Source organism: Sus scrofa, chromosome 16, assembly GCF_054392235.1.
Source record: "Sus scrofa isolate SSC_HxYL_T2T_F1_AM1 chromosome 16, Sscrofa_HxYL_maternal_Yorkshire_Landrace_v2.0, whole genome shotgun sequence".
Taxonomy (NCBI): domain Eukaryota; kingdom Metazoa; phylum Chordata; class Mammalia; order Artiodactyla; family Suidae; genus Sus; species Sus scrofa.
The window spans coordinates 76,387,232-76,414,932 of record NC_139398.1 but is presented as its reverse complement, the minus strand read 5'-3'; the positions used below and the strand labels follow the sequence as shown (position 1 = coordinate 76,414,932).

At 39.7% G+C, this 27,701-nt stretch overlaps 1 protein-coding gene across 5 annotated transcripts in view; it reads right to left on the bottom strand.

Annotated features, from left to right (window-relative positions):
* Positions 1–16,393, bottom strand: part of RNF145 (ring finger protein 145) — a 62,968-nt gene extending 46,575 nt beyond the window's left edge. The window contains exons 1-4 of one of the 5 annotated variants that reach the window (XM_085001874.1): positions 16,092–16,393; positions 14,253–14,282; positions 9,535–9,737; positions 886–994 (exon numbers count right to left, since the gene is read on the bottom strand). In XM_085001874.1, the coding sequence (XP_084858000.1) occupies positions 886–994; positions 9,535–9,718 (293 nt within the window). In that variant the 5' untranslated portion in view covers positions 9,719–9,737; positions 14,253–14,282; positions 16,092–16,393. Of the gene's footprint in view, positions 1–885; positions 995–9,534; positions 9,738–14,252; positions 14,283–15,132; positions 15,752–16,091 lie in introns of those variants that run through there. The other 4 variants (XM_085001876.1, XM_085001875.1, XM_085001873.1 and 1 more) reach the window with 4 other exon arrangements.
* Positions 16,394–27,701: the final 11,308 nt, after the last annotated feature.

Genomic DNA, 27,701 nt, shown 5'->3' with positions numbered 1-27,701 from the left:
CTGATTTTCAAGCATCATATACTGACTTCCTAAATGATGAAAGTAATAAAGTCTATAATCATTAAACAGTTCCTACAGCCTGTCTTTGGAAATTCTTTTCTCAGGTACTATAGAAAAGCTCATGAGTATATTTATAAGCATAGCCCTTAGGCCTATTTCTATTAAGATTGCTTTTAAAAACAGAAATAAAATTTGAGGTATAATGCCAGTTAGTAATTCTTAATTAATATGATAATATTTATTTGCTTTCTTTTAAAAATCTTTGTTGACAAAAATGTTTACATATTTATATCATTTTCACATTATTTAAGTTTCTATTTTTTGTTTCCATTTATATACACTGTTCATAAATTTATTATTTTTATTAGCAATTCAACATTCTACCATATTGGTGTCATCATAATGACAAATCTCCTTGAGGCATGTGACTTACATCTGGTTTTTCACAATTATTAGTAGAGATATGAAAATCCTATGTGATAACATTTCTTTAGAAAACAAGTATCAAAAAACCAGTTCTGAATACCTACCAGAGCCTCAGCTTCTTAGCAGTGTCCATGAAAAGTATTTTATTGGTAAAGGGAAAAAAAAAAATTTTTTTTTTTTAAGGGCTGCACCCTCAGATCATATGGAAGTTCCCAGGCTAGACGTCAAATCAGAGCTATACCTGCCAGCCTACACCACAGCCACAGCAACATGGGATTGCAGCCACGTCTGTGATCTACACCGCAGCTCACAGCAATGCCGGATCCCTGAGCAAGGCCAGGGATCAAACCCATGTCCTCATTAATACCAGTCATATTAGATTCTGCTGCGCTACAATGGGAACTCCAAAGGAAAATTTTAAATTTAGTCATACATTTCAAAAATGGGTCACATTCTTACCTGGAGATTTGATGTCCAGCATAGAGGAGCAGGGCAGTCAAAAAATATAGGTAAAGCTGAACCAGATGCTGCCTGGGCAAGGTTAGTAGCACAACACTTAAGATATAACCTGTAGTAGAAATTAAGAGAGATATAAATAAAATACAATTCTAATTTAGTTTCCTAATTAATTACACTAATATAAAGAGCTTGAGATAAATTACTTTCCAATTAGGTTTCAACAACTCTGGGGTTTTTTTTACTTCACTACCAAAGTAAGTTTAGTATAGTAAAATCACTGTGGATGTTTCTATTGAAAATATAAGGCATTTTTCACTTCCTTTGTAGATTTTTCTACTTTATAATTGAATACATCACATAAAGGTACAATAGGATTCCTCTCATGTAGTTTTCCTTGTCTCCCTCTTTCTTCCACACCAATCCTCTCATTCTCTGGTCCCAGAGGAAGAGTGCCCTACTGTCCATCTCTGCAACCGCCCTCTCCGTGAGACTCGGATTTACTTTTCCAACTCTGAAAGACCCTCTATCTCCTCTATCTCCCATCATTCCCCTGACACCACCCTTACCTCTCTTTTCAAAGGACCTGCAGGGCTCTTCCCTCCGGTGTGAAAGAAAAACTTCTCTCCACCCTGATTTCTCCTTTCCCTATTACCAATTCTTCTCATTCCACTGACAAATGGAAACTATCTATACCGATGCCTCTATTGTCTAACTATCTATTATTCCCTCTTCACTCTATACAACCTTAAATCCTCTATGAACCCCCTTTACCCTTCCACTCAAAAGAACCTGGAAGCCAACAACTACTTACTTGCCAAATCTAAAACATCCTGTTTATCACTGTCCCAGCATATTCCTTGGCTCTGTGACATGGATTTCATTTTACCCTCTAAATCCTCCCTCTACTTTTCTTTTCACCCTCTCAAATGAACAGAGGTAATTTAGTCCCTAAGCAACTTCTTTTCTCTATATAAAGTATCTACTTCAAAGATCTATTTTGTTGCTTCAAATATACGTTTCCAGATGATACAACAGTTCTGAGAGCAAAAAACTTACTGCTGTTAAGTAGACATCTCATAGCCCATGATGCCTGAGATAACAGTCCACCTAAATGTTCTCATACACAATGAGTACAAACTGAGCACCCTTCCTCCTCACGTGACAAGCTAACTCACCTCGCCTTCTTTCCCTCTAAATTCCATTCTCTCTCACTCAAATCTGACTCATGTGTTATCACCCAGTCCTGCTGAGTCTTCCTCAACAGGCCTCTCATGTTACCCCTCCTTTCCAGTCCCTATGCCCCATCCCAATCCACTCTGTAACACACGAACATACTAAATTCTATTGTTCTTTCAGACTCACTCCATCCTTATCCAACCTATTCTTTGTTACCAAGGTAATATCCCCCAAAACATCACTTTCATTTAGACAATTCCCTTGCTGTGAAACAAAAGTTCTGAACCTCTCAGTGTAGCATTCTATGTCTTGCAATATCTGGTCCCAGTTTTTTTTCCTTTTATGAATGAGTCTGTATGAGGGCAGAGACCTCTTCTTATGCTGAATCGATCATGCTTAAAGCTAAAGAAACAGGGGTAGTGTGCTAGGGACTGAAGAGGAAGAATCCAGATTTCCCACACATCCTAACTTCAAGAACAACCCAGCAGAAGCCGTGTTTTTATTTACTTTTCATTACTTAAAATAATTTCCCCAACTTATTTTGTTAATCTCTATCTAATAGGACTTTGAAGTATTTCAAAGGATGTTTATTATATTTAGGAAGCATTTTTAGTGTTTGTGGCCAGAGGATTTTCTAATCAGTCTATTGCATGAAATCTTTCCTTAAATTCTCTGACTTTTAATGAACTATTATTTTCCTTTCTAGATATTTTTAGTGCTCCCTTTTTCTGCACATCTCATAAAATCAGCTCCCAAATCCTCTAGATTGAACATATTCATTTCATTCATTCAATTATTCAGTCATTCAACCATTATGATAGTAAAAGTATGATACAATATTGGTGCTCTAATAAACAAACATTAGAAGGGCTACAGTTAAGTAATTACGTTTGACCTGGACCTCAAAGGGTAAATGGATCTTTACCAGGCTAACAAAAGGGAGGAAATTTCTAAGAAAAGAGAACAGCAGGTCCTAAAACCATAAAAGCACAAAGAATATTTTAGGAAACAGTAAATCCTATAGGCTAGACTAGATTTTGGTGTAAAAAGAAAAAATCCTGGGAGGGTACTGGGAGATGATGCTGATAGGACTGGTGGCTAAAGCTTCAATATAAAGACATACACGATAATGAGTTTAGCCTGGGCTAATGTTCTCAAATCCTGTAAATACATTTAGGTGAAGTATGAAAACAAAAAATAATGGAGTTCCCACAGTGGCTCATCGGGTTAAGAACCTGATGTAGTCCCCATGAGGATATGGTTCAATTCCGGGCCTTGCTCAGTGGGTTAAGGATTCTGCATTGCCACAAGCCGCAGCATAGGTCATAGATTTAGCTTGGATCCGGTGTTGATACAGCTGTAGTGTAGGCCAATAGCTGCAGCTCCAATTCGACCCCTAGCCTGGGAGGGAGCTTCCATATGCTGCAGGTACGGTGGTAAAAAAGAAAACAACAAAAACCCTATGGCTCACCTTTACTCTCATTTTCCCATTCCAGGGAAAGAATAACTCTGTGATAATAAAATATATCACACAAGAAGATTTTTGAGAAATTATGAATAATTATGGCGATGTACGAGCAGTAAGAATAAATCATCTGAACTACAATAAACAGTTGATCCTTGAACAATGCAGGGTTTAGGAGCACCAACCCCCCTCACAGTAGAAAACTCTAGTATAGCGTCATAGTCGGACCTCTCTATCTGCAGTTCCATATCCATGGATTTAACCAACTGCAGACTGTGGTACTGTAGTATTATTTACTGAAAAAAAAAAACACATGTATAAGTGGACCTGCACAGTTAAGGGTCAACTGTATAATAATCTAATTATCTGAAAAATACAAAACTACTGCTGATGCAAATATGCATCACTATGCACTCTACAGGATTTACAAAAAAAAAAAAAAAAAAAAACACAACCATCTAAATTGACAAGTGAGGCTAACCCAAAAGTAATTTATAATTAAAAAGCAAGAGCTGGAGCATTTAAAAATGATGACCTGATGAATCTTCCTAACAAAATATAGGAATTTCTTCTATTTAAGGGTTATTTTAGTAGTGGGGAAAAAATGAGGACATGGATTAAAACAGCAGCTTTAGGAGTTTTCATTGTGATACTGTGGAACAAATCTGACTAGCATCCATGAGGATGTGGGTTCTATCGCTGGCCTCACTCAGTGGGTCAGGGATCTGGTGTTGCCATGAACTGTGTTGTAGGTCGCAGACAATGGCTCACATCCCACATTGCTGTGGCTGTGGCGTAGGCAAGCAGCTGTAGCTCCAATTCGACCCCTAGCCTGGGAACCTCCACATGCCATGAGTACAGCCCTAAAAGGCAAAAAATAAATAAAATAGCAGCTTTAAGTAAGGAGTTGGCAGGATCAGCCATGAGATATGTATTTAAATAGATCTTATTGGTAGTCTACTGGTGAGTAGTTGAGAACAAGGAAATAAAGACTGTTCTGATGTTCTTTCTAGCTTGGGTAATTGAGCAGATGGCTTTGCTATTAAGATAGGAAATACATAAAGAGGAACAGGTTTGAGATAAAGATGATGAATTCAGTGACTGATAGTAAGTGGAGGTGTCTATTGAATATTCAGGTGGAGTTATCTAACGGTAGTTAGAATTCCTTTATTCAGCATCAGGCACTAGTTAGGTGCTGGGGATACTACTATAATAGACAACCCCATTCCTACCTTAAAGGAGCTAAAAATCTAGTAAGGAAGACAGATGAGTACAGGGACCCCCAGAACACCGCACAATAAGTGGAGGTATGAACTAAATACCACAGGATGGAAGAGGAGGAACACTACCGAAGCAGTGAGGAGATCAAGATCTGCAGCCCAAACTATGTGCTTTTCACACAAACAACAAAAGATTTTGTGAATACCAACACTAAAGAAATCCAAAGAAAAAACACAGCAAAAGAGTCAGAAGGAATGCTAAGTTAAAAGAATCCAGAAATATTTTCAATAGAGAGGAAGTGGTCAACAGCTTCATGAAAATAATGCAGAACAGGGAAACGAAGTTTGAGTTTTACATTTTCAGTCACTAACAACTTTAGTAATTGCAGTTTCAAGAGAAGTCATATCCACTCTTTCCTTCGCAACTTCTACCATGCTAGCTCTGCCTCTCATTACATCTCACCTAAAATCCCAATGGGTCTTCTTACCTCCAGTTTCTCCCCTCCCCAATCCATCACCCTATGCAACACTTCCTAATCAATCTCTAAGACGCAGCTCAGATTCTCAAAGTCCCTTAATGTCTCATCACTACCTACCGAATTAAGCACAATACATAACATGTGTATTCAGGGCTTTTTCACAAATAGCTCCACTCTACCTTTTAAATATAATTTATATTCCCCCTTTTATATCCTGTATGTGGCAAAACAGTTCTATTATTAACATTCCAACAATTACATTTAGACAGTCATTTCTCTTTGCTGTTCTCAGAACCCACAGTGAAAAGCTTCTAAATTCCAAGGTATAGTATAGTCCATAAACATAAATATTACCACTTCCTACTTTGATTTTTAAGCTTATCCTAACAATGAATTATAGAATATAAATGGGGAAGAAAAACACAAGAGTAATTTAAAAAAGATAAAACAGGAGTTCCTGCTGTGGCAAAACAAGTTAAGGATGCTGTATCTGCAGCAGCCCGGGTCACTGCTGAGGTGTGGGTGTGAGCCCCAGCCCAGTGCAGTAGGTTAAGGATCTGGTGTGGCTGCAGCTGCAACACAGGTCACGGCTGTGGCTCAGATTTGATCCCTGGCTCAAGAACTTCCATATGCCATGGGAGCAGACAAAAATAAATAAAATACCTAGAATGAACTTATCAGTAAAAGTCTAAGACCTATAAAAAGAAAATTTTAAAACATTCCAGGACTCAAAAGAAATCTTGAACATAATCAAGTCTCTCTGTGTTCTTTCCTAAAGAAGAGTTAGCGTCCTTAGCTCTCACTTCATCCTAACTTTAAGTTTTAATAATATGCAATCTCAACAAAAATGTCAACAAGGTTGTTGAACAAGATTAGATAATTCTGAAGTTCATATATAAAACAAACAAACAAAAAAAACTCTCTGAAATAAAGAAAAATGAAGAGACTAACTCTATCAGACAGTAAAATAAAACCTAAATCTTCACTCAGATAAGGAACAGAAAAAATGTTTAAGAACAGAATAAAACATACTATACATGCAGGTAACTCCTAAGTGGAGTGAAGATTTAAATGTAAAAATGAAACCACAAAAATAATGCAATAAAACACGACAGAATTTTTCATAAGCTCAAGAATAGAATCAAGTCAAAATCTTAAAGCTATAAAAGAAAAAATGATAAACTACATTAAAAACAAATTCTATATGTCAAAAAAATCTTAAGCAAAATCAAGAGAACTGAAATCGGAAAAAGTAACTCCAACTCATCACAAAGGATTTATTTCCCTAAAATACACAAACTCCCACAAATTCGTAAGAAAAGGTTAACAATCCCATAGAAAAGTGAGCAAAGGACATGTACTCTGAGAGAAGGAAACACACATTTTTCTTAAACACATGAATAAATTTAATCTCACTTGTAAGAGAAATACAAATTAATACTACATTAAAAAAACTTCCAGGGAGTTCCTGTCATGGCTCAGCAGTTAACGAACCCAACCAGGATCCAAGAGGATGCAGGTTCATCCTTGGCCTTGCTCAGGGGGTTATAGATCTGGTGTTGCCCTGAGCTGTGATGTAGGTCGCAGACGTAGCTCTGAACTGGCGTTGCTGTGACTATGGCGTAGGCCGGCAGCTGTAGCTCCAATTCAACCCCTAGCCTGGGAACTTCCATATGCCTCAAGTGCAGCCCTAAAAAGCAAAATTTAAAAAAAAACTTCCATTTTTCACCCACTGAGCAGCCAAATATTAAAGTTTGATAATACTGTTTTAATAAATATATAGGACTGCAGAAACTCTCAACCACTGTCTGTGGAGGTACAAAATAGAATAAACCCTATGAAGAGCGGTATCAATAAGTATCACAAATGTATGTAAATTCTTCAACCTGGCAGTTACACTTCTAAAAATTTATCATAAGACAATATTTGCAGCTGTTGAAATGATAGCTATAGAATTATTTAGTACAGGAGTTCCCGTCATGGCGCAGTGGAAAAGAATCTGACCAGGAACCATGAAGTTTGGGGTGTGATCCCTGGCCTTGCTCAGTGGGCTATGGATCCGGCATTGCCGTGAGTTGTCACAGATGCGGCTTGGATCCTGTGTCGCTGTGACTGTGGCGTAGGCCGGCAGCTGTAGCTCCTATTAGACCCCTACCCTGGGATCCTCCATATGCTGCAGATACAGCCCTAAAAAGCAAAAAAAAAAAAAAAAAAAAAAAAAATTTAGCACAACTGAATGAAACAGCAAAGACAGAAACTATCTAAAATGTCCTCCAATGAAGTAATTAGTGTAATAAAATATAGTACAGCCATACAAGGGTACTATGCCACTATGAAACAGAACTGGAGGGCTACAGGGATGAGAACTCAACACTTAATAAAAATCTTAAGATTTGGCAGAACAGAAAGTGTCAACGTAAAAAAACAATGAATACCTAAAAGCAATAGTTATGTCTGATACACCATGTTACAACAAACAAAAGGTTTAGGACAATAATGTAACATGCGCTCATCTATGCAAAAAGAGGGAAATACATATATCTACACTTATTTATTATATTTACACTTATATATCAATATATCTTTTTATTAACTTATAATAGAAATAGCTCTAGAATTATACACGTGGAAATAGAAATAGCTACTTGGACTCAAACTGAGAATCTATGGATGTGGAAGAGACACAGGAAGAAGGCACTTTTCACTGTATACTTTTTATGCTCTTTTGTTTTTGAACGTAAATAACCAATTTTTAAAATGTATTTAAGGGTGAAATTCTGAAAACTGGAACATTACATAAACATTACATAGTACTCTGACACAGAGGTTGCTCTAACCAAAAAACTGCTCAAGCTGAAAATTCTACTCATGTAATCACTGAGTTTACTCCATTACAGCATGTAGTAAGTGTATTTAAGAAGGCTCAGCTGAGCTCCCGAAGCTGTAAACCAGTGAGTATGAATTGCAACTGTACTAGAACCCATTTAATTTCTAAAATTAATGTTTCTGGTTAGTAGGCAGCTGTTTTTATAACAAACATTCCAATCTATTCAGAAATAATACATATAAGCACATTTTTAAAACCTCAGTACGAATTACTTTAGCTGATTAAGCTAAAAATGTAAGCCAAGTACCCAATTGTTCTTCTACGAGAGATGGAATTATTTCCCTAAGTTGGCTAACATACAAGCCCTTAATAAAGGGCTGAGAATTTAGTGTCTTGCCACATGAAAGAACCTTCTCATTTCAGAGACTTTCCCAAAGTAGTGCCAACTAAGAGAGATGAGTTCATTGTACCCAGATGTTCTGCCTCTAGCCCACTGTCGTTTCTACTATACTATATTCCTTCCCATAATGGCTTACTCGGTAGTCTCTTAGGGTTGTGAGGGGTTCTGAGGGCTAAGCTTTGGAACCCAGAAAGTTCTTCTACAGATAAAAATAAATCTCACAGAGACATAACAACCCTTAACACTTTTATAAAAGATAACTTTCACAATTTTAAAAAAGACATACTTGTAGATAAGCAATTCTAATAATAAAAATATTAATCAAACCACTGCAATACATCATTCAAACCATGTCTGGAGTTATAAAACAGCAATGTTAAATGAAAAATATTGTTGCTATCATTACATATAAACCAAAAATTAATCTAAAAGTTAAGGGTGACTTTTACTATAGAGGGATTTTATCTGCTTCCTGCCTGTATTTCTGGACTTTAATTCCTTTAACCTCTCTACATTATTTCTACCACTAACTTTAAATCATATTAATGACATTTCAAGGAGTATTTTAATATTATACCACCATTTCCCACATTTCATGTAACTGAAATAAACAGTTTACCTCCAAATGATATTAATGTTTTGGAACAATAAAGAATATTGCATTTAAGAAAGCTTACTTTCTGAATTACTACCAAAATCCAAAATAATGAAAAATTAGATCAGGACAAATGTTTGGAAAGGTATTTCTCATTATTTAATCTTATCACATCAAAATTTAAAATGTTTTCTTCTATGTACATGAATTATATCTCAACAAATCTGGAAGATAAATTAAAAAAATGTTTTCTTCTGCCTTCTACATAGTTTCATACAGTAAATATAACACTGTTTTCCTCTAGCCTTAATAACTCATATGTAACTAAGACAAATAAGACTATAAACAACATTCATAAACATTCATCCATGACTATATCACTGTTATCTCAATGTAAATGGACCTTATTTTACCCAAATTCAAGAATATATAAAGATATAAATCAGCATGCTCACCAAAAGGTTAGGAAGATGATGTAGACACTTACCTACATAATGCATATTAAGAGCCAAATACTTATACTGGAAAAGAGGGTTGTTACTGAGGCTACTCCTTTGGATCTGCTGGAAGAAGGAACTGACATCCCATCTGTACAGGACATCCAACAACATGATGCTTGGCACCCGCAGGGCCACATTTAACACCGCCTCCAGTTTCTCCTTTGCAGCCATGTTTCTTCTTGGAGCAGACCTAAAATTCAGGAAACACAATACATAAAAATAAGTCACCTCAGGAGTTCCCGTCATGGCTCAGTGGTTAACGAATCAGACTAGGAACCATGAAGTTGCATGTCCGATCCCTGGCCTTGCTCAGTGGGTTAAGGATCCAGTGTTGCCGTGAGCTGTGGTGTAGGTTGCAGACGCGGCTCGGATCCCGCGCGTTGCTGTGGCTCTGGCGTAGGCTGGTGGCTACAGCTCCGATTAGACCCCTAGCCTGGGAACCTCCATATGTGTGGGAGCGGCCCTAAAAATGGCAAAAAGACCAAAAAAAAAAAAAAAAAAAAAAGTCACGTCAAATAGCTTTTAGATATCCTCTTAATGGATTGTCACATACCATACAAAAACTACGTTAGAGTGTAAAAAGCTCCTTAGCTACATCTATTACTTGTAGATATTTATGAAATAAGCTTTGCATTGTGTTTTCACATTGACTCTCTCAGGTGTGCTCAACTTTACCATTCTGATGAAATGTTCAGGTCTCAAATATTATCTTCAAAAAGCCCCTAATTCCAAATCTACACACTTAACAAAACACCCCATAAAAATACTGTAGCTTTTGTCCAATTAACTTGAAGAGAAAAATTCACTCCTTTAAAATTGAGATTTATGCAGCCTTTGAAAAAGGAGGACAAATTTTAAATAGTTATACATGAAAAAGCTATTCAATAAAAATTTGAAAATTATACATTTAGTGCACAGCATCTCACAGTCTATCCTTTTCCTTATTACTCACAATCAAAATTGAAGTACTGAATTTATGTGATATAGATACAATTCAAAGGATTCATGATATAGGAAAAGGTAACATTATCTGCAATATTGTTTCCTTGAATCATTAAATTTACATTAAAATTCCCACCATCTGCCTTCAAAGTAGGAAAAAGCTTATCAAATTCTTCCCATGACACACAGACATGCTGGCACATGGAAGAGTCAGGCATCATGAGTCTGCAGCCTCTTTGCTGAGGTGTTGATGAGTAGTAGCAGTGGAAGGGGGAAAGAAAAAAAAAAGGGAAGAAAATGAAGAATTTCCCAGACAATCCAACTATTTAAAGGGACAATTTAGAGCAATAATGCTTTATAAGACAGAGCTACAAATTAATCCAAGGAATTACAGGAAAGAGAACAGAACAAACTAAAGTGGTAAAGGATAATTTTAGGAGAAATGATAATTCTGGATTGTTGGCTCTGACAATATCCTTTTAAGAACTTTGCTGAAAAAGCAAAATACACTTCTAGCTTTGGCAGTAATTTCAGACATTACAGGACAAATGAAAACATTTATTTCTGAAGAAAATTATAGTGACAGATTGCTGTGCTACAGTTAAATATTTGTCAGTATTTCCATTTTACCCTCTAATTTTCATAGCTTCCCTAGCTCAGATTGTTGGGGGAAAAGGGGAGAGGCAGCTCAACTTGGCACACCATTAATGTAAGTCTTTCAATCACTGAAAAATTGATTTATTATATATCGTCCCCATTATCTAAATGTTATATATCCTAACAATAATGCAGAATTAACATGTTTATAAATAAATACTGTAATTCTGATTACTTTAAATGAACAAGACCAATTTAATAATTTTCCTACATATAAAAAAATATTTTAAAAGAATTACAACCAAATAGATGTGTCCTAAGGGGGTTAAAAAGCACTGAAAAATAAAATCTCTAGTCAACACATTACAAATTATGCCACTTAGCAACCTTAATTTCTCAAAGCTCGTGATATTTTTAAAGGAAAAAAAAATTCTGAGAAGAAATAGACCAAAATATTCACATTAATATCCTTCTGACAGTGGCCCTGAGGTGATTTTTATTCTCTTCCATCTTTTCGTTTAACAAATGTTTTAGCCTGCTCATGTGTTGAATAGGGGGTAGCCCACTTTAAAAAAATAATTTACTGGAGTTTCTGTTGTGGCACAGCAGAAATGAATCCGACTAGCATCCATGAAAATGCAAGTTTGATCCCCAGCCTCTCTCAGTGGGGCGGGGATCCAGCATTGCTGTGAGCTGTGGTGTAGGTCACAGATGCGGCTCAGATCCCATGTTGCTGGGGCTGCAGTATAAGCCAGCAGCTGCAACTCCAAATGGACCCCTAGCCTGGGAACTTCCAGATGCAGTCAGTGAGCCCCTAAAAGCAAAAAAAAAAAATTCTTGGTAAAAAGTGTAATGTGTCTAGGCCATCTAGATGACATAAAGAAGTACACAGGAAGTAACTACTTACTCTGATGGTCAAAACTGATAACTCAGTGCACTCTTGGGAGTTTATTTCAAAGTACATGACTGATACATTTTTCTCACAAACTTCCAGTCATGTGTGAAAATTACCATGTACCTAGTAAAAACATCACTGACAGGCTTTATTCCATAATGGAGAAAACTGTTTTTTTCCATTTTCTAGAATCCAATATAAATCACTGCTGCTTTTGTAAGTAATAAAAACGGGACAATTACTGAGTTGATATTTGTGGTCTATATTTACTTCATCAGACTTGGAGCCTTTGGTATGTTTTTATTGTTTTGGGGTTTTGGGGTTTGTTTTTTTCCTTTTTAGGGCCACACCTGTGGCATATGTAAGTTCCCAGGTTAGGGTCGAACTGGAGCTGCAGCTGCCAGCCCACATCACAGCCACAGCAACGTGGGATCCAAGCCTCTTCTGCAATGTACACCACGGCTCATGGCAACAATGGATCCTTGACCCACAGAGTGAGGCCAGGGATGAAACCTGCATCCTCATGGATACTAGCTGGATTCGCTCCCGCTGTACCACAATGGGAACTCCCATATTTTGTTATTTTTAAATGTGCCCACTTTCACTATTTATTGTAGCTCTCACAGAGGTAAAGAAAAAAAATTAAACAAAATATTCAATCCTGCATTAGTCAATCAAGACCCAGACTGCTACGGGGGAAAAAAAAAAATCCCCTTAATTCTTACAGAGGGCCATATCCTTGTTACAAAAAACCATTAGCAGAATGGTAAGTTAGCTCTTAATTACCAATACTCCTGCCTCACTAACAGAACAAGAATAAAAAGAAAATCTTGTGTCCCTCAAGCTATTAATACTGAAGAATATCCAAGACAGATCCCTAAACTCTATTGCCTGGTAAACTCAAGGCTCAAATGTCTGAATTCTTAAGAAGGACCTTGGGGAGAAAGAAATATGCCCTTTTAATAACAAATATATTGCTGACTAAATGTTTCATTTATTTCCATATATGAGTGGTATTTCAGTAAGTCACTGGCAAGGTGGTCACGTATAGGGACGTGGAAGAAACAAATTTAAAACACGGAACACCAAATCTAAAATGTTACCCGTAAGAATTGAAAGAGGAAAAAAAAACCAAAAACATTTTGAATCCTTCACGGTAGAAGTGCCATACGATAGGGTTGTGATCATCCTTAATCCATAAATACCTAAATAAATACATACACTACACTCGAGTACGACATACTAAACCAATACCTAAACTGTTGAAATATATCTTATTTGCAGATACCTGCTATCATTCACATCTGACAAATCACTAAATTAAAAACATGAAATAAAAATGGAGTTTTCTCTCTTAGACTGAGACATTATTATATCTCTAATATGTCTGGTTCAAGCCCAATTTATCTTTCTCTTAGATTTATTGTTGGACAGAGCTGAAGAGCACATTCTAAGTGAGAAGGAGCTCAAATTCTCTTAAAACCAACACAACACTAAACAATCCTCAAAAATAAGCAGAAGAGGTGACAGCAAAGAAAATCCAAAGGCTTGACACTCTCTAAAGCCATACATGTGATATTTCCTGCCTTGTTCACTCACATATACTTTACCTCCCATGCAAGATTTTTAAATCTCCTCCTTGAAATGTTTAAACTACTAGGAAAGTTACACTAGGGCATACTGTCTCAGCAAGTAATGGAAACTAAATGTGACTCAAAGTTAAAGATGCTTTACAAAGTAAAAGAGCTTAAAAAAAAAAAATCCATACTTTCTTTTCAATAACGGATAAAAAGGCTCAACAAAAGCTAACCAAAAACAGGATCACACCATTTAATTAAATGACTTTCCCAGGCTTGGAAGCAGCAAATTGCTACTTACGGACACAAGAATGTCCTGTACAAGTATAACACAATTCACCATTCACGTTTCTGGGTTAGCAAACACAGGGGGGGGCCTCATTCTACACTTTCCTGAAAACACTACATTTTGGTTTTGAATATAAAGATATCAAACAAATCATCCTGAACAATATGAAAAATTTAAGTTTTTAAAGTCATAGCTCTTCCTCTTCTCATCTGCTGAAGAACTGTCAAATAAGAAACAGAAAAGGAAAATGTTACCTTACCAAAAAATGAAGAGAATTCACATCTCCAATATACAACAAAAATAAGAATGCCATAGAGCCCAATTTAAAATTATTCCAGTACAATATTTAGAAAGTATTTGACACCTTTTTACCTCCCCACAAGAAAAACAAAAACTATCATTTACCATCAATTGCATCCCTCTGTCCAATCCAATCTGGGAAAAGAAAAAAACTACCATCAGCTAAAGCCAATCTTAAGAAAGACAGATTTTCTGGTTGTCCATATGTTAGGATGGTAAGCCCTGAAAATGTTACTGGGCAGAGGTAAAGCCTAAAATCATAAGCAAACTCATCCAAAAATTGAGATACCCGGGAGAAGAACACACTTCTTACATAAGCATCGGAACACGTTTTAAATATAGCTGGTGCTCCCCCACTCCCACTCATTGCTAGCTAACTTTGTAAGTACCTGATTTCCACAAAAACTACTAGCAATTCGGTGGTTGCTGGTTATCCCCAAATCGGCAAAGATAGGGAGTCCACTCTGAATACAAGGGCCATCTTTAGACTTAAGCAGCCAGACAGAGGAAATAAAAACTGCTATCTCTGCCATTGGGCGTTCAGCCTGGGTCACCACTGCAGCATAGACAGCTCATCTTTTGGGCAGGATTCAAGATTCAGTAGAACTGCACAGTCCGTATTTTTAAAAATTTGGAGGAAAAAAAATGCCTCTCCTCTGCTTTCAAACTAGTTTCCTGTTTACTGCACACTGCAATGCAAAGCCATCCATTAATCTTTGATGCCTTCCCACAGCAAAGCCCCCTTCCTCTCTCCCAGAACCTCCTCCCCCGCCCCCCCCCCCCGACGCCTGCTGATCTCAGTTGCGTTTGAACTATAGTAACCCCAACCCAGCTCGCTGCAAAGCAGGCAACGCAGCAGCAGCCGGGCCGCTGCCGCCGCGGGGCTAGGGGATTACGTTCACAAAAACTCTGCCAGGAGAGAGGCCCGTGCCAGGGAGCTCCCCTTCTGTCTGGCCAAGGGTGCTGGCTCCGCCATGCCACGCACCAAAAAGCTTCTGAAGAAAGAGGCGGGCAAAGTTCTTCATCCATGAACAGAAAGGAGACTCATTCATGAAGGGAGCGGCAAGGATCTCAGGGTTCTCGGTTGGGAAAAAGCAAGAGTAGAGGGGGATGCAGAAGGGAAGGAAGGCAAACGAGACACGAAGCGATGGTGAAAAAAAGGAAGGGGTGAGAGAGCTCTTACTGTAAAAAAAAAAAAGAAAGAAAAAGGACTGACAGATGGGATGCACAGTAAATGGGTCCCCATTCGACGAATGAGTTGGCAGGCCTTTCCGCACCCCTAAACAACCTCAAACCCAAGGAAAGGGCGGAAGCTGAGTTTGGGGCTCCGTAAACCAAAAAAGAGTAGGGAAAAAGGAAAGAGGGGGGAAGCTTGGAAGCAAAGTGGACAAAGACGCAAAAGAGGAAAAGTTCGAAGTTGGGACTGGAGGAAAAGAGCTGGAAAGGGGCAAAGAAAGGGGACGCTCAGGAAGGGGTTTAGAAAAGGCCCCGAAATGGGGTACTGGGGAGGCGAAGGAGGAGCGCGCTAAGTGAGGGCACCTTAGGAATGCCGGAGGAGATGAGGGATCGCTCCAGGAAGGTGGAGGAGTGGAGAGGCGGCGGACAAGGCCCGAGAGCTGGGAAGGGGGCTGAGCCCGCCCCGGGAGAGGAGGGCAGAGTCGGAGAGAGCCGAAGCGGGGGGGGGGGGGGGGGGGGGGCGCAGGAGGACCGCGGGCGGGGCTGGCGGTTGGGAGGGAGGGGGCGCTGCGGGTTAAGAGGGGCTGTGGACGCCGCCGCCGCCGCCGCTGGGAAAAGAGGAGGGGGGCAAGGGGGGAAGGGGCAAAGGGGAAGAAGAGGACAGAACGGGCCACGGCATGGGGGAAGGGAGAGGGGAACAGAAGATGTGGGATGCCGACAGGGGCGCGGGGATGGGAAGGGGCGGGCCGGCGCGGACGGCTCAGTCACCTCGGGCTGCGGCCTCCCTCCCTGCGGGGCAGCACCGCGGCGAACGGACGGGCTCCGCAATTCCCCGGCTCTCTCGCCGACCCTCCCGTTCTCCTCGGGCGGCAGCGGCGGGGACCGGGACGGCGCGGCTCACAGCGGCGGCTCCTCCACGCCGGGCCTTAGATGCTGCGTTTTGGGAGGCGGCGGCAGCGGCGGCGGCAGCGACCCGACCCGTGTGGTCACCATCGTCCGCGGCGGCAGGCGCTCGCGGGCCGAGCTCCTCAGCAGCCGGCGGCGGCCATGGCCTCCTTGGTTCACTCCTCCCGCCCCCGGCGCTCTGCGGCGGCCGTGGCCCGGCTGCCGCGCTGTGCGCCTGCGCGCGCCCCTGCCAGGGCGGCGCGCCCCTCCCCCGTCCTGCACGGCTGCGCACGCGTGCTCCCGCGCTCACTCACAATCGCGCTGGAGGGGTGGTTCCCGGGCCGCCTCCGGTACGTAGGCGGGCGACACAAGCCTCCCGAAGCCGCACAGCCGGTCTGGGCCGCTATGGAGACGCGTACCACGCGGACACCAGCACGCGCACTGTGACACGCGCCATTCTGACACACGTGCCCTCTCACACTCCCCAAACACCGGGAGTCACACGCGTTCACACCCACACTTACCTGCAGGGACCACGTGGGAGAATTGGAGGAGCTGATCCTCACCGAAGGCAACCGCAGTAGCAATGATGCCAGAGTTTTATTTAACTCCTATACTGACTGGTCTAGACTGTCAACTCCTTGGCCTCAGGGACCACTTCTGTGATGGCTCGGCCAGCCGTGCGTAGCACAGAATAGGCGCTCCATAAGCTTCTGTTGAATAAGTGAGTGGATATATAAAGAAATGACTGAGAACTGTTCACTGAGTATTTTCAATTTAAAAATTCCAACCCCTGGTTTAAAGAATCTGTACAAAAAATGTTTACTGTAGCATGAAATTAAACGGTATGTGTTTGTCTTATCTTTCAGTCCAAGGTTCAAAACAGGTTATTGTACACACCCCCTTCCCAAGGTAAGGAAATCATTTGTTCTGCCTAAGTCACTACCACTGATCAGCATTTCTACCTTAATTTAAATGTCAGCACACCTTGTTCCCCCATTTAACCACAGTACAAACCCTGAAACACATTGGGTTCAGAATGAATCAAGGATTTTGCCAGTTTTCTGGGCTTTGGCAGGCCTCCTTATCCCCAGATTTTCTACTTCCCAGCCTCACCACCACTCTCCACAAATTCCCTTGTCCCAGCCCCTTCCAAAAAAAAAAAAAAACCTCTACACTGTTTCTTGCTTTGTCTTTGGTTTGTTTCTGGAAAGTCAGTTGCTGCTACCAGAACCAAACCAGTCTGGCGTTTGAGGTTGGCAATGCCTGCATACACAGAAGATACACACTCAGTAGTGGGTAAAATGTTGCCACTAAGCTGAATCATCCTGAAATTGTAAAGCCTCAACTTCTGCATGTTGGAAGAGAAATTAGGTCCTTCAGTTAGATTTGTGTTGGGGACCCTCCTTGGAAATTCAAGCCTATGGCCCCTGCACTTTGAATGGTAAACCCCAATTCTGAGCAACCTTCCTATCCTGCTAAAATTGTAAATGCAAGCTCTGCATCTAGAAAGTGTAATTCTTGGAGGCATCAGTCAATCAAATTCGGAGTAACTTCCCTTCCACCATTTTGATAGCTCTATAGAATCAAGTTTTTTAAATGTCTGGGAATTGTGTTCATATCTCTATAGCCACCTTTTTTCATCCTGGTGCTTTAGACTACTTTAATCATTAAGCCTGCTACATGCCAAGGAGGCAGTTTTATGAGTCTCTTTATACAGCCTGGTAAATGAGAAATTACAGAGGCCACATGACTAATGACTAAAATAGGAAACTGCCCAAGATAGCAAGACCTTTCCTTTGGTTTCTTCCCTGTTTTAACAATTTTTATATTGACTCAGTCAAGAAAACATAAGGCCAGAAACATTACGATGAAGTCAAACGCGAAACAGATTCTAACTGGATTTATTTATTCTTCTAGGGTGAATTACAGAATCTTAAAAATATTTCTTTAGCACTGTTACTGAATTTATGTGTTTTGTTTAAATGGAGGAGAAGCCTACCTCAGCTTCTGAGAGAGAAGGGGGAAAAATAGGTTCAAAGCCCTATAACCCTCACTATAAGTACTCTGGACTTGTAAAAGCAGGAAAAAAGTCTCATGTCTTTTTAAGTTTTGGATTTTACAGCAGCTGCCTGTAAATGATGGAGTTCAAAACAAGCAAAGTAAATTACTCCGGTAATGAAAGAGTTACTGCTATTACATTGCTGCTAATCCAGTTTTGGGAAAGCTCCACATAGCCAGAAGCAGGTAACCAAATCAAACTAAAGAGAAAAACAGAGGGAAAAAGAGCAGGGGGATGAGTAATAGAGAGGACTGCTCAGATAAAAGAGAACAATCACAGTGCAGAGTAAGTACTTTCTAGAGGCGCACAAACCCACACAAACCAGGAAAGGTCAGGAGAAAAATATGGTAAGTACCCTAAACCAAGCTTAAGGAAATACCCAAATGCCACAGCTTGTCCATAAAAGGAATGAGCTTCAAGTGCTTGAAGGAAAGAAGTAGAGTGTTTGTAACTGTGGAGTGGCAGACCATTCAAGATAACTCTAAAGGTTATCTTACTGTTCACTGTGTCCAACGTTGAGGAGAAAGTCAGCTTAAAGTTGGGAAAAGTGCATATTTTTTATAGTTCTATACATTCCAAAAGGCGAGTTTTTCAATTCCTTATAGCACCAACTCTTGCTAATAATCACATAGAGATAGTCCTTTGTTGCTAATCTGCAGGTAACTGGTTACCAGTTATACACTGCCTTTTTAGATCTAGAGATAAGATCCCATATAATAGATTTCACATAATGAGGCCAAAATCCAAAGAACTTGGATAGCCAACTCTGGAAATTTGGGGAAAGGAGAATTTTCATGAATTCATTTATTCACTCACTATTAGGAACTATTCATTCCTAATAGTTTCTGGGCACTTTGAGATTTTTCTCTGTCCAATTCAAAAAGAGTTAACTGTCTTGAAGAAGAGTCTAAATGATATATAAAATCTCATTCAACCTAGCTATCTCCATGGTTTGATTTTTTTTTTCCTTTTACTCATATAACTTTTTTCTCTTTTTTTTTTTTCTTTTTTTTTTTTTCTTTTTATTTTCCCACTATACAGCAAGGGGGTCAGGTTATCCTTAGATGTATACATTGCAGTTACAGTTTTTTCCCCCACCCTTTCTTCTGTTGCAACATGAGTATCTAGACATAGTTCTCAATGCTATTCAGCAGGATCTCCTTGTAAATCTATTCTAGGTTGTGTCTGATAAGCCCAAACTCCCGATCCCTCCCACTCCCTCCCCCTCCCATCAGGCAACCACAAGTCTCTTCTCCAAGTCCATGATTTTCTTTTCTGAGGAGATGTTCATTTGTGCTGGATATTAGATTCCAGTTATAAGTGATATCATATGGTATTTGTCTTTGTCCTTCTGGCTCATTTCACTCAGGATGAGATTCTCTAGTTCCATCCATGTTGCTGCAAATGGCATTATGTCATCCTTTTTTATGGCTGAGTAGTATTCCATTGTGTATATATACCACTTCTTCCGAATCCAATCATCTGTCGATGGACATTTGGATTGTTTCCATGTCCTGGCTATTGTGAATAGTGCTGCAATGAACATGAGGGTGCATGTGTCTCTTTTAAGTAGAGCTTTGTCCGGATAGATGCCCAAGAGTGGGATTGCAGGGTCATATGGAAGTTCTATGTATAGATTTCTAAGGTATCTCCAAACTGTTCTCCATAGTGGCTGTACCAGTTTACATTCCCACCAACAGTGCAGGAGGGTTCCCTTTTCTCCACAGCCCCTCCAGCACTTGTTATTTGTGGATTTATGAATGATGGCCATTCTGACTGGTGTGAGGTGGTATCTCGTGGTAGTTTTGATTTGCATTTCTCTAATAATTAAGGATGTTGAGCATTTTTTCATGTGTTTGTTGGCCATCTGTATATCTTCTTTGGAGAAATGTCTATTCAGGTCTTTTGCCCATTTTTCCATTGATTGATTGGTTTTTTTGCTGTTGAGTTGTATAAGTTGCTTATATATTCTAGAGATTAAGCCCTTGTCAGTTGCATCATTTGAAACTGTTTTCTCCCATTCTGTAAGTTGTCTTTGTGTTTTCTTTTGGGTTTCCTTTGCTGTGCAAAAGCTTTTCAGTTTGATGAGGTCCCATGGGTTTATTTTTGCTCTAATTTCTATTGCTTTGGGAGACTGACCTGAGAAAATATTCATGATGTTGATGTCAGAGAGTGTTTTGCCTATGTTTTCTTCTAGGAGTTTGATGGTGTCCTGTCGTATATTTAAGTCTTTCAGCCATTTGGAGTTTATTTTTGTGCATGGTGTGAGGGTGTGTTCTAGTTTCATTGCTTTGCATGCAGCTGTCCAGGTTTCCCAGCAATGCTTGCTGAATAGACTTTCCTTTTCCCATTTGATGTTCTTGCCTCCCTTGTCAAAGATTAATTGACCATAGGTGTCAGGGTTTATTTCCGGATTCTCTATTCTGTTCCATTGGTCTGTCTGTCTGTTTTGATACCAGTACCACACTGTTTTGATGACTGTGGCTTTGTAGTATTTCTTGAAGTCTGGGAGAGTTATGCCTCCTGCTTGGTTTTTGTTTCTCAGGATTGCTTTGGCGATTCTGGGTCTTTTGTTGTTCCATATAAATGTTTGGATTGTTTGTTCTAGTTCTGTGAACAATGTCATGGGTAATTTGATAGGGATTGCATTGAATCTGTAGATTGCTTTGGGTAGGATGGCCATTTTCACAATATTGATTTTTCCAATCCAGGAACATGGAATATCTTTCCATTTCTTTACATCTTCTTTGATTTCTTTGATTAAAGTTTTATAGTTCTCGGCATATAGGTCCTTTACCTCTTTGGTCAGGTGTATTCCAAGGTATTTGATTTTGTGAGGTACAATTTTAAAAGGTATCATATTTTTGTATTCCTTTTCTAATGTTTCATTGCTGGTATACAGAAATGCAACTGACTTCTGAATGTTAATCTTATATCCTGCCACTTTGCTGAATTTATTAATCAGTTCAAGGAGTTTTTGGGTTGAGTCCTGAGGGTTTTCTAGGTATAGTATCATGTCATCTGCATACAGTGACAGTTTGATCTCTTCTCCTCCTATATGGATGCCTTTTATTTCTTTTGTTTGTCTAATTGCTGTGGCTAAGACTTCCAAAACTATGTTGAAGAGCAGTGGTGAGAGTGGGCATCCCTGTCTTGTTCCAGATTGGAGTGAGAAGGCTTTCAGTTTTTCCCCATGGTTTGATTTTTGAAAGCCAATTCTAAGAGAAAAACTATAGTTTTCTCAGGCAACAGTAAAAGAGAGAGTGACTCTTTTTGACATATAAATGAGAAATGTAATTATTCACATACCATACATTACACCTGTTTTAAAGTGTAAAATTCCATGGGTTTTAGTATACTTACAGAGCTGTGCAGCCACCACCACAATCAATCAATTTTAGAACATTTTCATCATCTCTCTTCCAAAAAACTCCCTGTATCCATTAGCAGTCACCGTCCCTTCCCCCCAGCCTTAGGCAACCACTAATCCTTCTGTCTCTACAGATTTGCCTATTCCAGACATTTCATATAAATGAAGTAATACAAGATGAGGTCTTTCATGTCTGGCTTATTTCACTGGGCATACTGTTTTCAAGGTCCATCCATGTTGTAGCAAGTAGGTATTTCATTTCTTTTTATTGCCAAACACAATTCCATTGTTATGGATATACCACATTCTGTCTATCCATTCACATGTTGAGGGACATTTGGGTTGTTTCCACTTTTTGACTATGAATCATGCTGCTACAAACATTTATGTACTACAAGCTTTTGTGTGAACACATTTTCATTGGTCTTGGGCATATACTTAGAAGTAAAACTAAATCGCTGGGTTATATGGTAACTCTATGTTTAACTTTTTTTTTTTTTTTTTTTTTGTCTTTTTGCCATTTCTTGGGCCGCTCTCGCGGCATATGGAAGTTCCCAGGCTAGGGGTCTAATTGGAGCCGTAGCCACCAGCCTACGCCAGAGCCACAGCAACGCGGGATCCGAGCCGCGTCTTCGACCTACACCACAGCTCACCGCAACGCTGGATCTTTAACCCACTGAGCAAGGGCAGGGATCGAACCCGCAACCTCATGGTTCCTAGTCAGATTCGTTAACCACTGCGTCACCACGGGAACTCCTATGTTTAACTTTTTAAGGAATTGCCAGACTGTTTTCCAAATTGGCTGCTCCATTCCACATTCCTACCAGCAGTGTATGCAGAGAGATTTACTCTTAGATTCAGATGCACCCTATTTGTTACATGTGGGACCCTGTGCCAAGTGTACATGATTTATAAACACCTCCATTTGTCATGTGTAAAACAAAGGATAATGATAGTATCTACATCGCAGGATTATAATGAAAAGTGACATAAAGGAAATGATGTATGCTAACATTCCTGGTACAAAGAAAGCCCTCAATAAATGTTATTAGTTCCTTTCCTTCTGTCTTTGGTATTTGGTTGGCAACATTTATTCTGTAGTAAAGTTGGATAGAGATAAAATTATAATTCCCTATTAACAATGAGATGCATACACAGTTGGTACTGAGTAAATATTGTTCACAGATAATTGGAAAAGCAGTAGAACTTGTATTCTTTTAATATCAAAATAAATTTATCTTTTTCTACCTCCTGTGGAACTAATACCTAGACTGCAGGAGGAAAAAACAGAAATGTCAGCTTTCTGTTTGGTTGGGATTTTTTAGATTTTTTTCCCCAAAACATTTTTGATTTCTTCAACTTTTTTATTTTGTAAAGTTTCAAATATACAGAATTAAAAGAATATTACAGTCATCACTCATACACCCACCTTCTAGATTCAACAACTGTTGAAGTTCCCTGGTGGCTTAGTGGGCTAAGGATTTGGTGTCATCACTGCTGTGGTACAGGTTTGATCCTTGGCCCAGGAACATACACATGTTGCAAGCACAGCCAAAAGAAAAAAAAAATTGTTAAGGTTTTGAATATTTGCTTTATCTATGTGTGAGTTTTTTATTAAGCTGAGAATAAGTTTCAAACATCAACACACTGCACCCCTAAACGCTCTACCCTCTTTTAAAAATAAGTGTTTTTTCCAAAATTACCAAAGGCCATTACCATACCTAAGAAAATGAAGTTTAATTCCCTAATTCTTTTACTGTCCAATCGATACTTAGATTTTCAAAGTTCTCCCTGAAATATCTTTTACAGATAACTTTTTTCTAACCAAGATTCAATCAAGTTTCACTCATTGCCTTATTATTAAGTCTTATAGGCCAGCTTTGCTTTCAATCAGTTGAGTACTTGTGACTATACTGAGTCTCTAAAATCAACAGAGAAAAAAAAGTTTCATTGTTTTCAGATTTAAGTTCAGCTGATATACCTCTATCCTACCAAGTCACTTTGTCTTGATTCTGTTTTGTTTTTTGTTTTGTTTTTGTCTTTTTAGGGCCACACTGGCGCACATGGAGGTTCCCAGGCTAGGGGTTGAATCGGAGCTGTAGCTGCCTACCTACACCACAGTCACAGCAACACCAGCTCCTTAACCCACTGAGCAGGGCCAGGGATCGAACCCTCGTCCTCATGGACACTAGTCAGGTTTGTTAACCCCTGAGCCATGACAGGAACTCCTATTTATCTTGATTCTAATTAAACCTGAGACCGGCAGCAATACAAAACCATGTGTTCCTTTTCAAGCATGATGATATCCAACTAAATTGAATGGATATTGATTGTCATAGACATTATTTTACTTCCTCCATACCTATGATACCTTCTTTTTAATACCACTTTGAATGTTCTAGCCATGTAGTCTATTGGTCGTTGGCCATGGATGGATCAGTGACTTTATCCCATCTCACATAGCGATTAGTCCAGGGAGGGATCCTTGACCCAAGTCAAGCCAAATCAGGGCAAGACACAACAAGGCTTTTTACTGAACTATTGAGAGAGTAAATCTTCTCTTTCTCGCTAGACCTAAAGAAAAAATCCTTTTTCGGTGACTACAGACAGCCACCTCAGATCCAAAAAAGGAAGAGCCAATCTGAAAATTTACTGAAGGATGTAAAAGAATCCGAAATATCAAGAGAAACCAGGACCTGCTCACAGTGTATGAGCCCTGACCTAAAACTCATCTGAAGCCAGTTTGCTCACCTTCTAATTAGCCAATAAATTACCCTTTTTGCTTAAACTAGTTTGGGGTGTGTTTTCCATTATTTGCAGTTAAAAGAGTCCCAAGGCCTTAAATGTTTTAAATTTGCTAGTGCTGTTATAAAGATGAGAAAGTAACTACAAAAAAATGCTATAATGATAAGTACAAACATAACTGTACAACTTAACAAGTTATTATGAAACCTAATCTAACTACTATCCAGAAAGTCTATCCATAGAGTCTGACTGTGTCAGAAGTCTCCCACATACTCTCTCATAGTCACAGCTGTCTAACCATAAAGTTAACCATTTTTCGGATTTTAATATAGTGACTTCTTTTTTTTTTTGACCACCTAAGTATGAACTCCTAAACAGTGTAGTTTACTTTTGCCTGTTGTTGAATTTTATATAAATGAAATCATATGGTAACTATTCCTTTGTGACTAGCTTTTTCTGCTTAACATTGTGCTTGAGATTCAACTACATTCTTGTGTGAAACTTCATTTTCATCACAGTATAGAATTCTATCTTAGGCATGTAACACTATTTTTAATTCATTCTGCTATTTATGAACATTTGGGTTCATGAACACCCAATTTCCACTTTGAGGCTACTATGAATTACCCTGCTATCAACACTTTTGCACTTGTCTCCTGGTGCACATGCACACACATTTCTCTTAAAGAGAATTGCTGGGTTTGCAGGTTTTCAATCTTTTTAGATAAAACCCAACTGTCTTCCAAGATGATTGTACCTGCTTGCACTCTTCAAGGACAGTCTATGAGCATTCCTATTGCTCTATATTCTAGCCTGCAATGAATATTGTCAGTCTTTTTGATTTTAATCATTTTAGCAGACTTTTTAACTTGCATTTCCCTAACTGCTGATGAGGTCAAGTACATCCTCATATTTGGTGGCCTCTTGGACTTCCTTTTTCTTGTGAATTGCTCAAGCCTGTTACCCAATTTTCTCCTGGGTTATTTATCTTTTGCTTTTTGTTTTGTAAACTTTTGTATATTGTGAACACAAACACCTTGCTACTTACACATGTTGCAAAAGACTTCTTTTGTTCTATAGCTCTCCTTTTCATTCCCTAAATGGTGTTTTTTGCTGAACATAACTTCTGAATTTAAACTTAATATTTTTTATGTTTAATGTTTGATTTAAGCCTGTTTTTCTCCTGCTCCATAGTGCCTTCCCTGTCATAAATCAAGTGTACATATTTGAGGGCATCTGTTCCTAAACTCTCTGTTCCAAACAACTGATTTATCTCTCCTTGTGCCAGTACCAACAGTTTAAATTATTCAGGCTAAATAAGAAGTCTTGGGAGCTCCTGTTGTGGCACAGCGGAAATGAACCCGACTAGGAACCACAGGGTTGCGGGTTCGATCCCTGGCCTCACTCTGTGGGTTAAGGATCCAGCACTACCATGAGCTGTGGTGTAGGTCGCAGATGTGGCTCGGATCTGGCATTGCTGTGGCTGTGGTGTTGGCTGGCAGCCATAGCTCTGATTTGACACATAGCCTGGGAACCTGCATATGTCACAGGTGCCACCCTAAAAAGCTAAAAATTAAATAAAAAAATAAAAGAAGTCTTGATGTGTGATAGAGCAAGTCTTCCCACCTAGTTTTCTTTGCTGTGTTTTGTATTTTTCAAGAGGACCTTGGCTCTTTGCATTTACTTACCAATTTTAGAACCACATTTGGAATTTTGACTTGTTGAGTTTTCCAAGACCCCACTGAGATTTTTAGTTTTCGACACAGAGGTTTTTTTGTATCTTTTATTGCATAAATTCCTAAGATATTTGATGGTTTTGATGCTATCGCTAACGGTAATTTAAACTGTATTTTGTTAGGCTTTGAAGAGCTAATAGAAAATCCCAAGAATCCCTGTCTTCCAGAACTTCCAATCTCATGCAGTTAGGAATAAAGACAGAAATGGGAGGTTTTTTTGCTTTTTGTTTTTGTCTTTTTGCCTTTCTAGGGCCACACCTGAGGCTTTTGGAGGTTCCCAGGCTAGGGGTCTAATCGGAGCTGTAGCTGCCAGCCTACACCACAGCCACAGCAACCCCAGATCCGAGCCACTGAGCAAGGTCAGCAATCAAACCTGCAACCTCATGGTTCCTAGTCGGACTCATTTCTGCTGCGCCACAATGGGAACTACAGAAATGATTTTAACACAAAGTGGATTGGATTGGTTGTGACAGAGGTGGGGAAAGGTTACCATGGAAATACAAATGGAAGAGATTAGCCCATTCTCTGGGGTCATGGGGTGGGAGGAAGGGAGAGGCATTATAAGTGTTGAAAATAGGTAAGTGCTGGCCAAGTGAGTAAAGAGTAAGGCAAACAGAGGGGAGGAGAGCACACATTTGGAACACACATTTTAGAGTGGTAAGATGGAACACTTCCTGCCTCAGTGTGAACTGAAGTGCCAAAACAACAGATTCAGAGACCAGCCATGGGTATGAGGCAAATTTCCTCATGGCCATAATTTATAAAAGGAATGTGAGCAAACTAGTTCCAAGACTTCTTAAGCTAGATAAGGTCATCAAGTGGTGTAAAAGGGTGAGCAGAGAGAGGGTCTGGGAAAGGTTTCTTTGGAGGGAGCTGTTGCTGTCTGTACTACTGGGCAAAGGAGGCTTCTGGAGCCGGGGTATGGGGGTGGGGTTGCTACCTCCTGCTCTATTCTAGTGATAGTGTGATCTTCCAAGGGACCATTCACAGAGGTTGAAATGTGACCCCTGCATAGGGCTGGTGCCTGATGCCCACCTATGAGAGTGAAAGCTTCCTAAAGTTACAGAAGAGAAGCAGCTGCCTGAGGATAGATGAGCATTGCTAGAGTCTGTCAGTGCAAGCAAGAGGGGTGTGTATGTTTTCCAGGGACAAGATGTGTGCCACATGAGAAACAGTTCTGGTCCTGGTTGTTCAGGGTCCTATGCAATAGGATTAAATAGAAGTAAAGAGGGGCCCAAAAGTGAGAAGCTAAAGGTAAAAATCCTATTCCTAGGGTCACAAGTAATAACCTAGAACAGAGATGCATCCATCCAGGTCACTGATACTAGAATTAAGAATCCTCAAACAGGAGTTCCCGTCGTGGCGCAGTGGTTAACGAATCCGACTAGGAACCATGAGGTTGCGGGTTCGGTCCCTGCCTTTGCTCAGTGGGTTAACGATCCGGCGTTGCCGTGAGCTGTGGTGTAGGTTGCAGATGCGGCTTGGATCCCAAGTTGCTGTGGCTCTGGCGTAGGCCAGTGGCTACAGCTCCGATTCGACCCCTAGCCTGGGAACCTCCATATGCCACAGGAGCGGCCCAA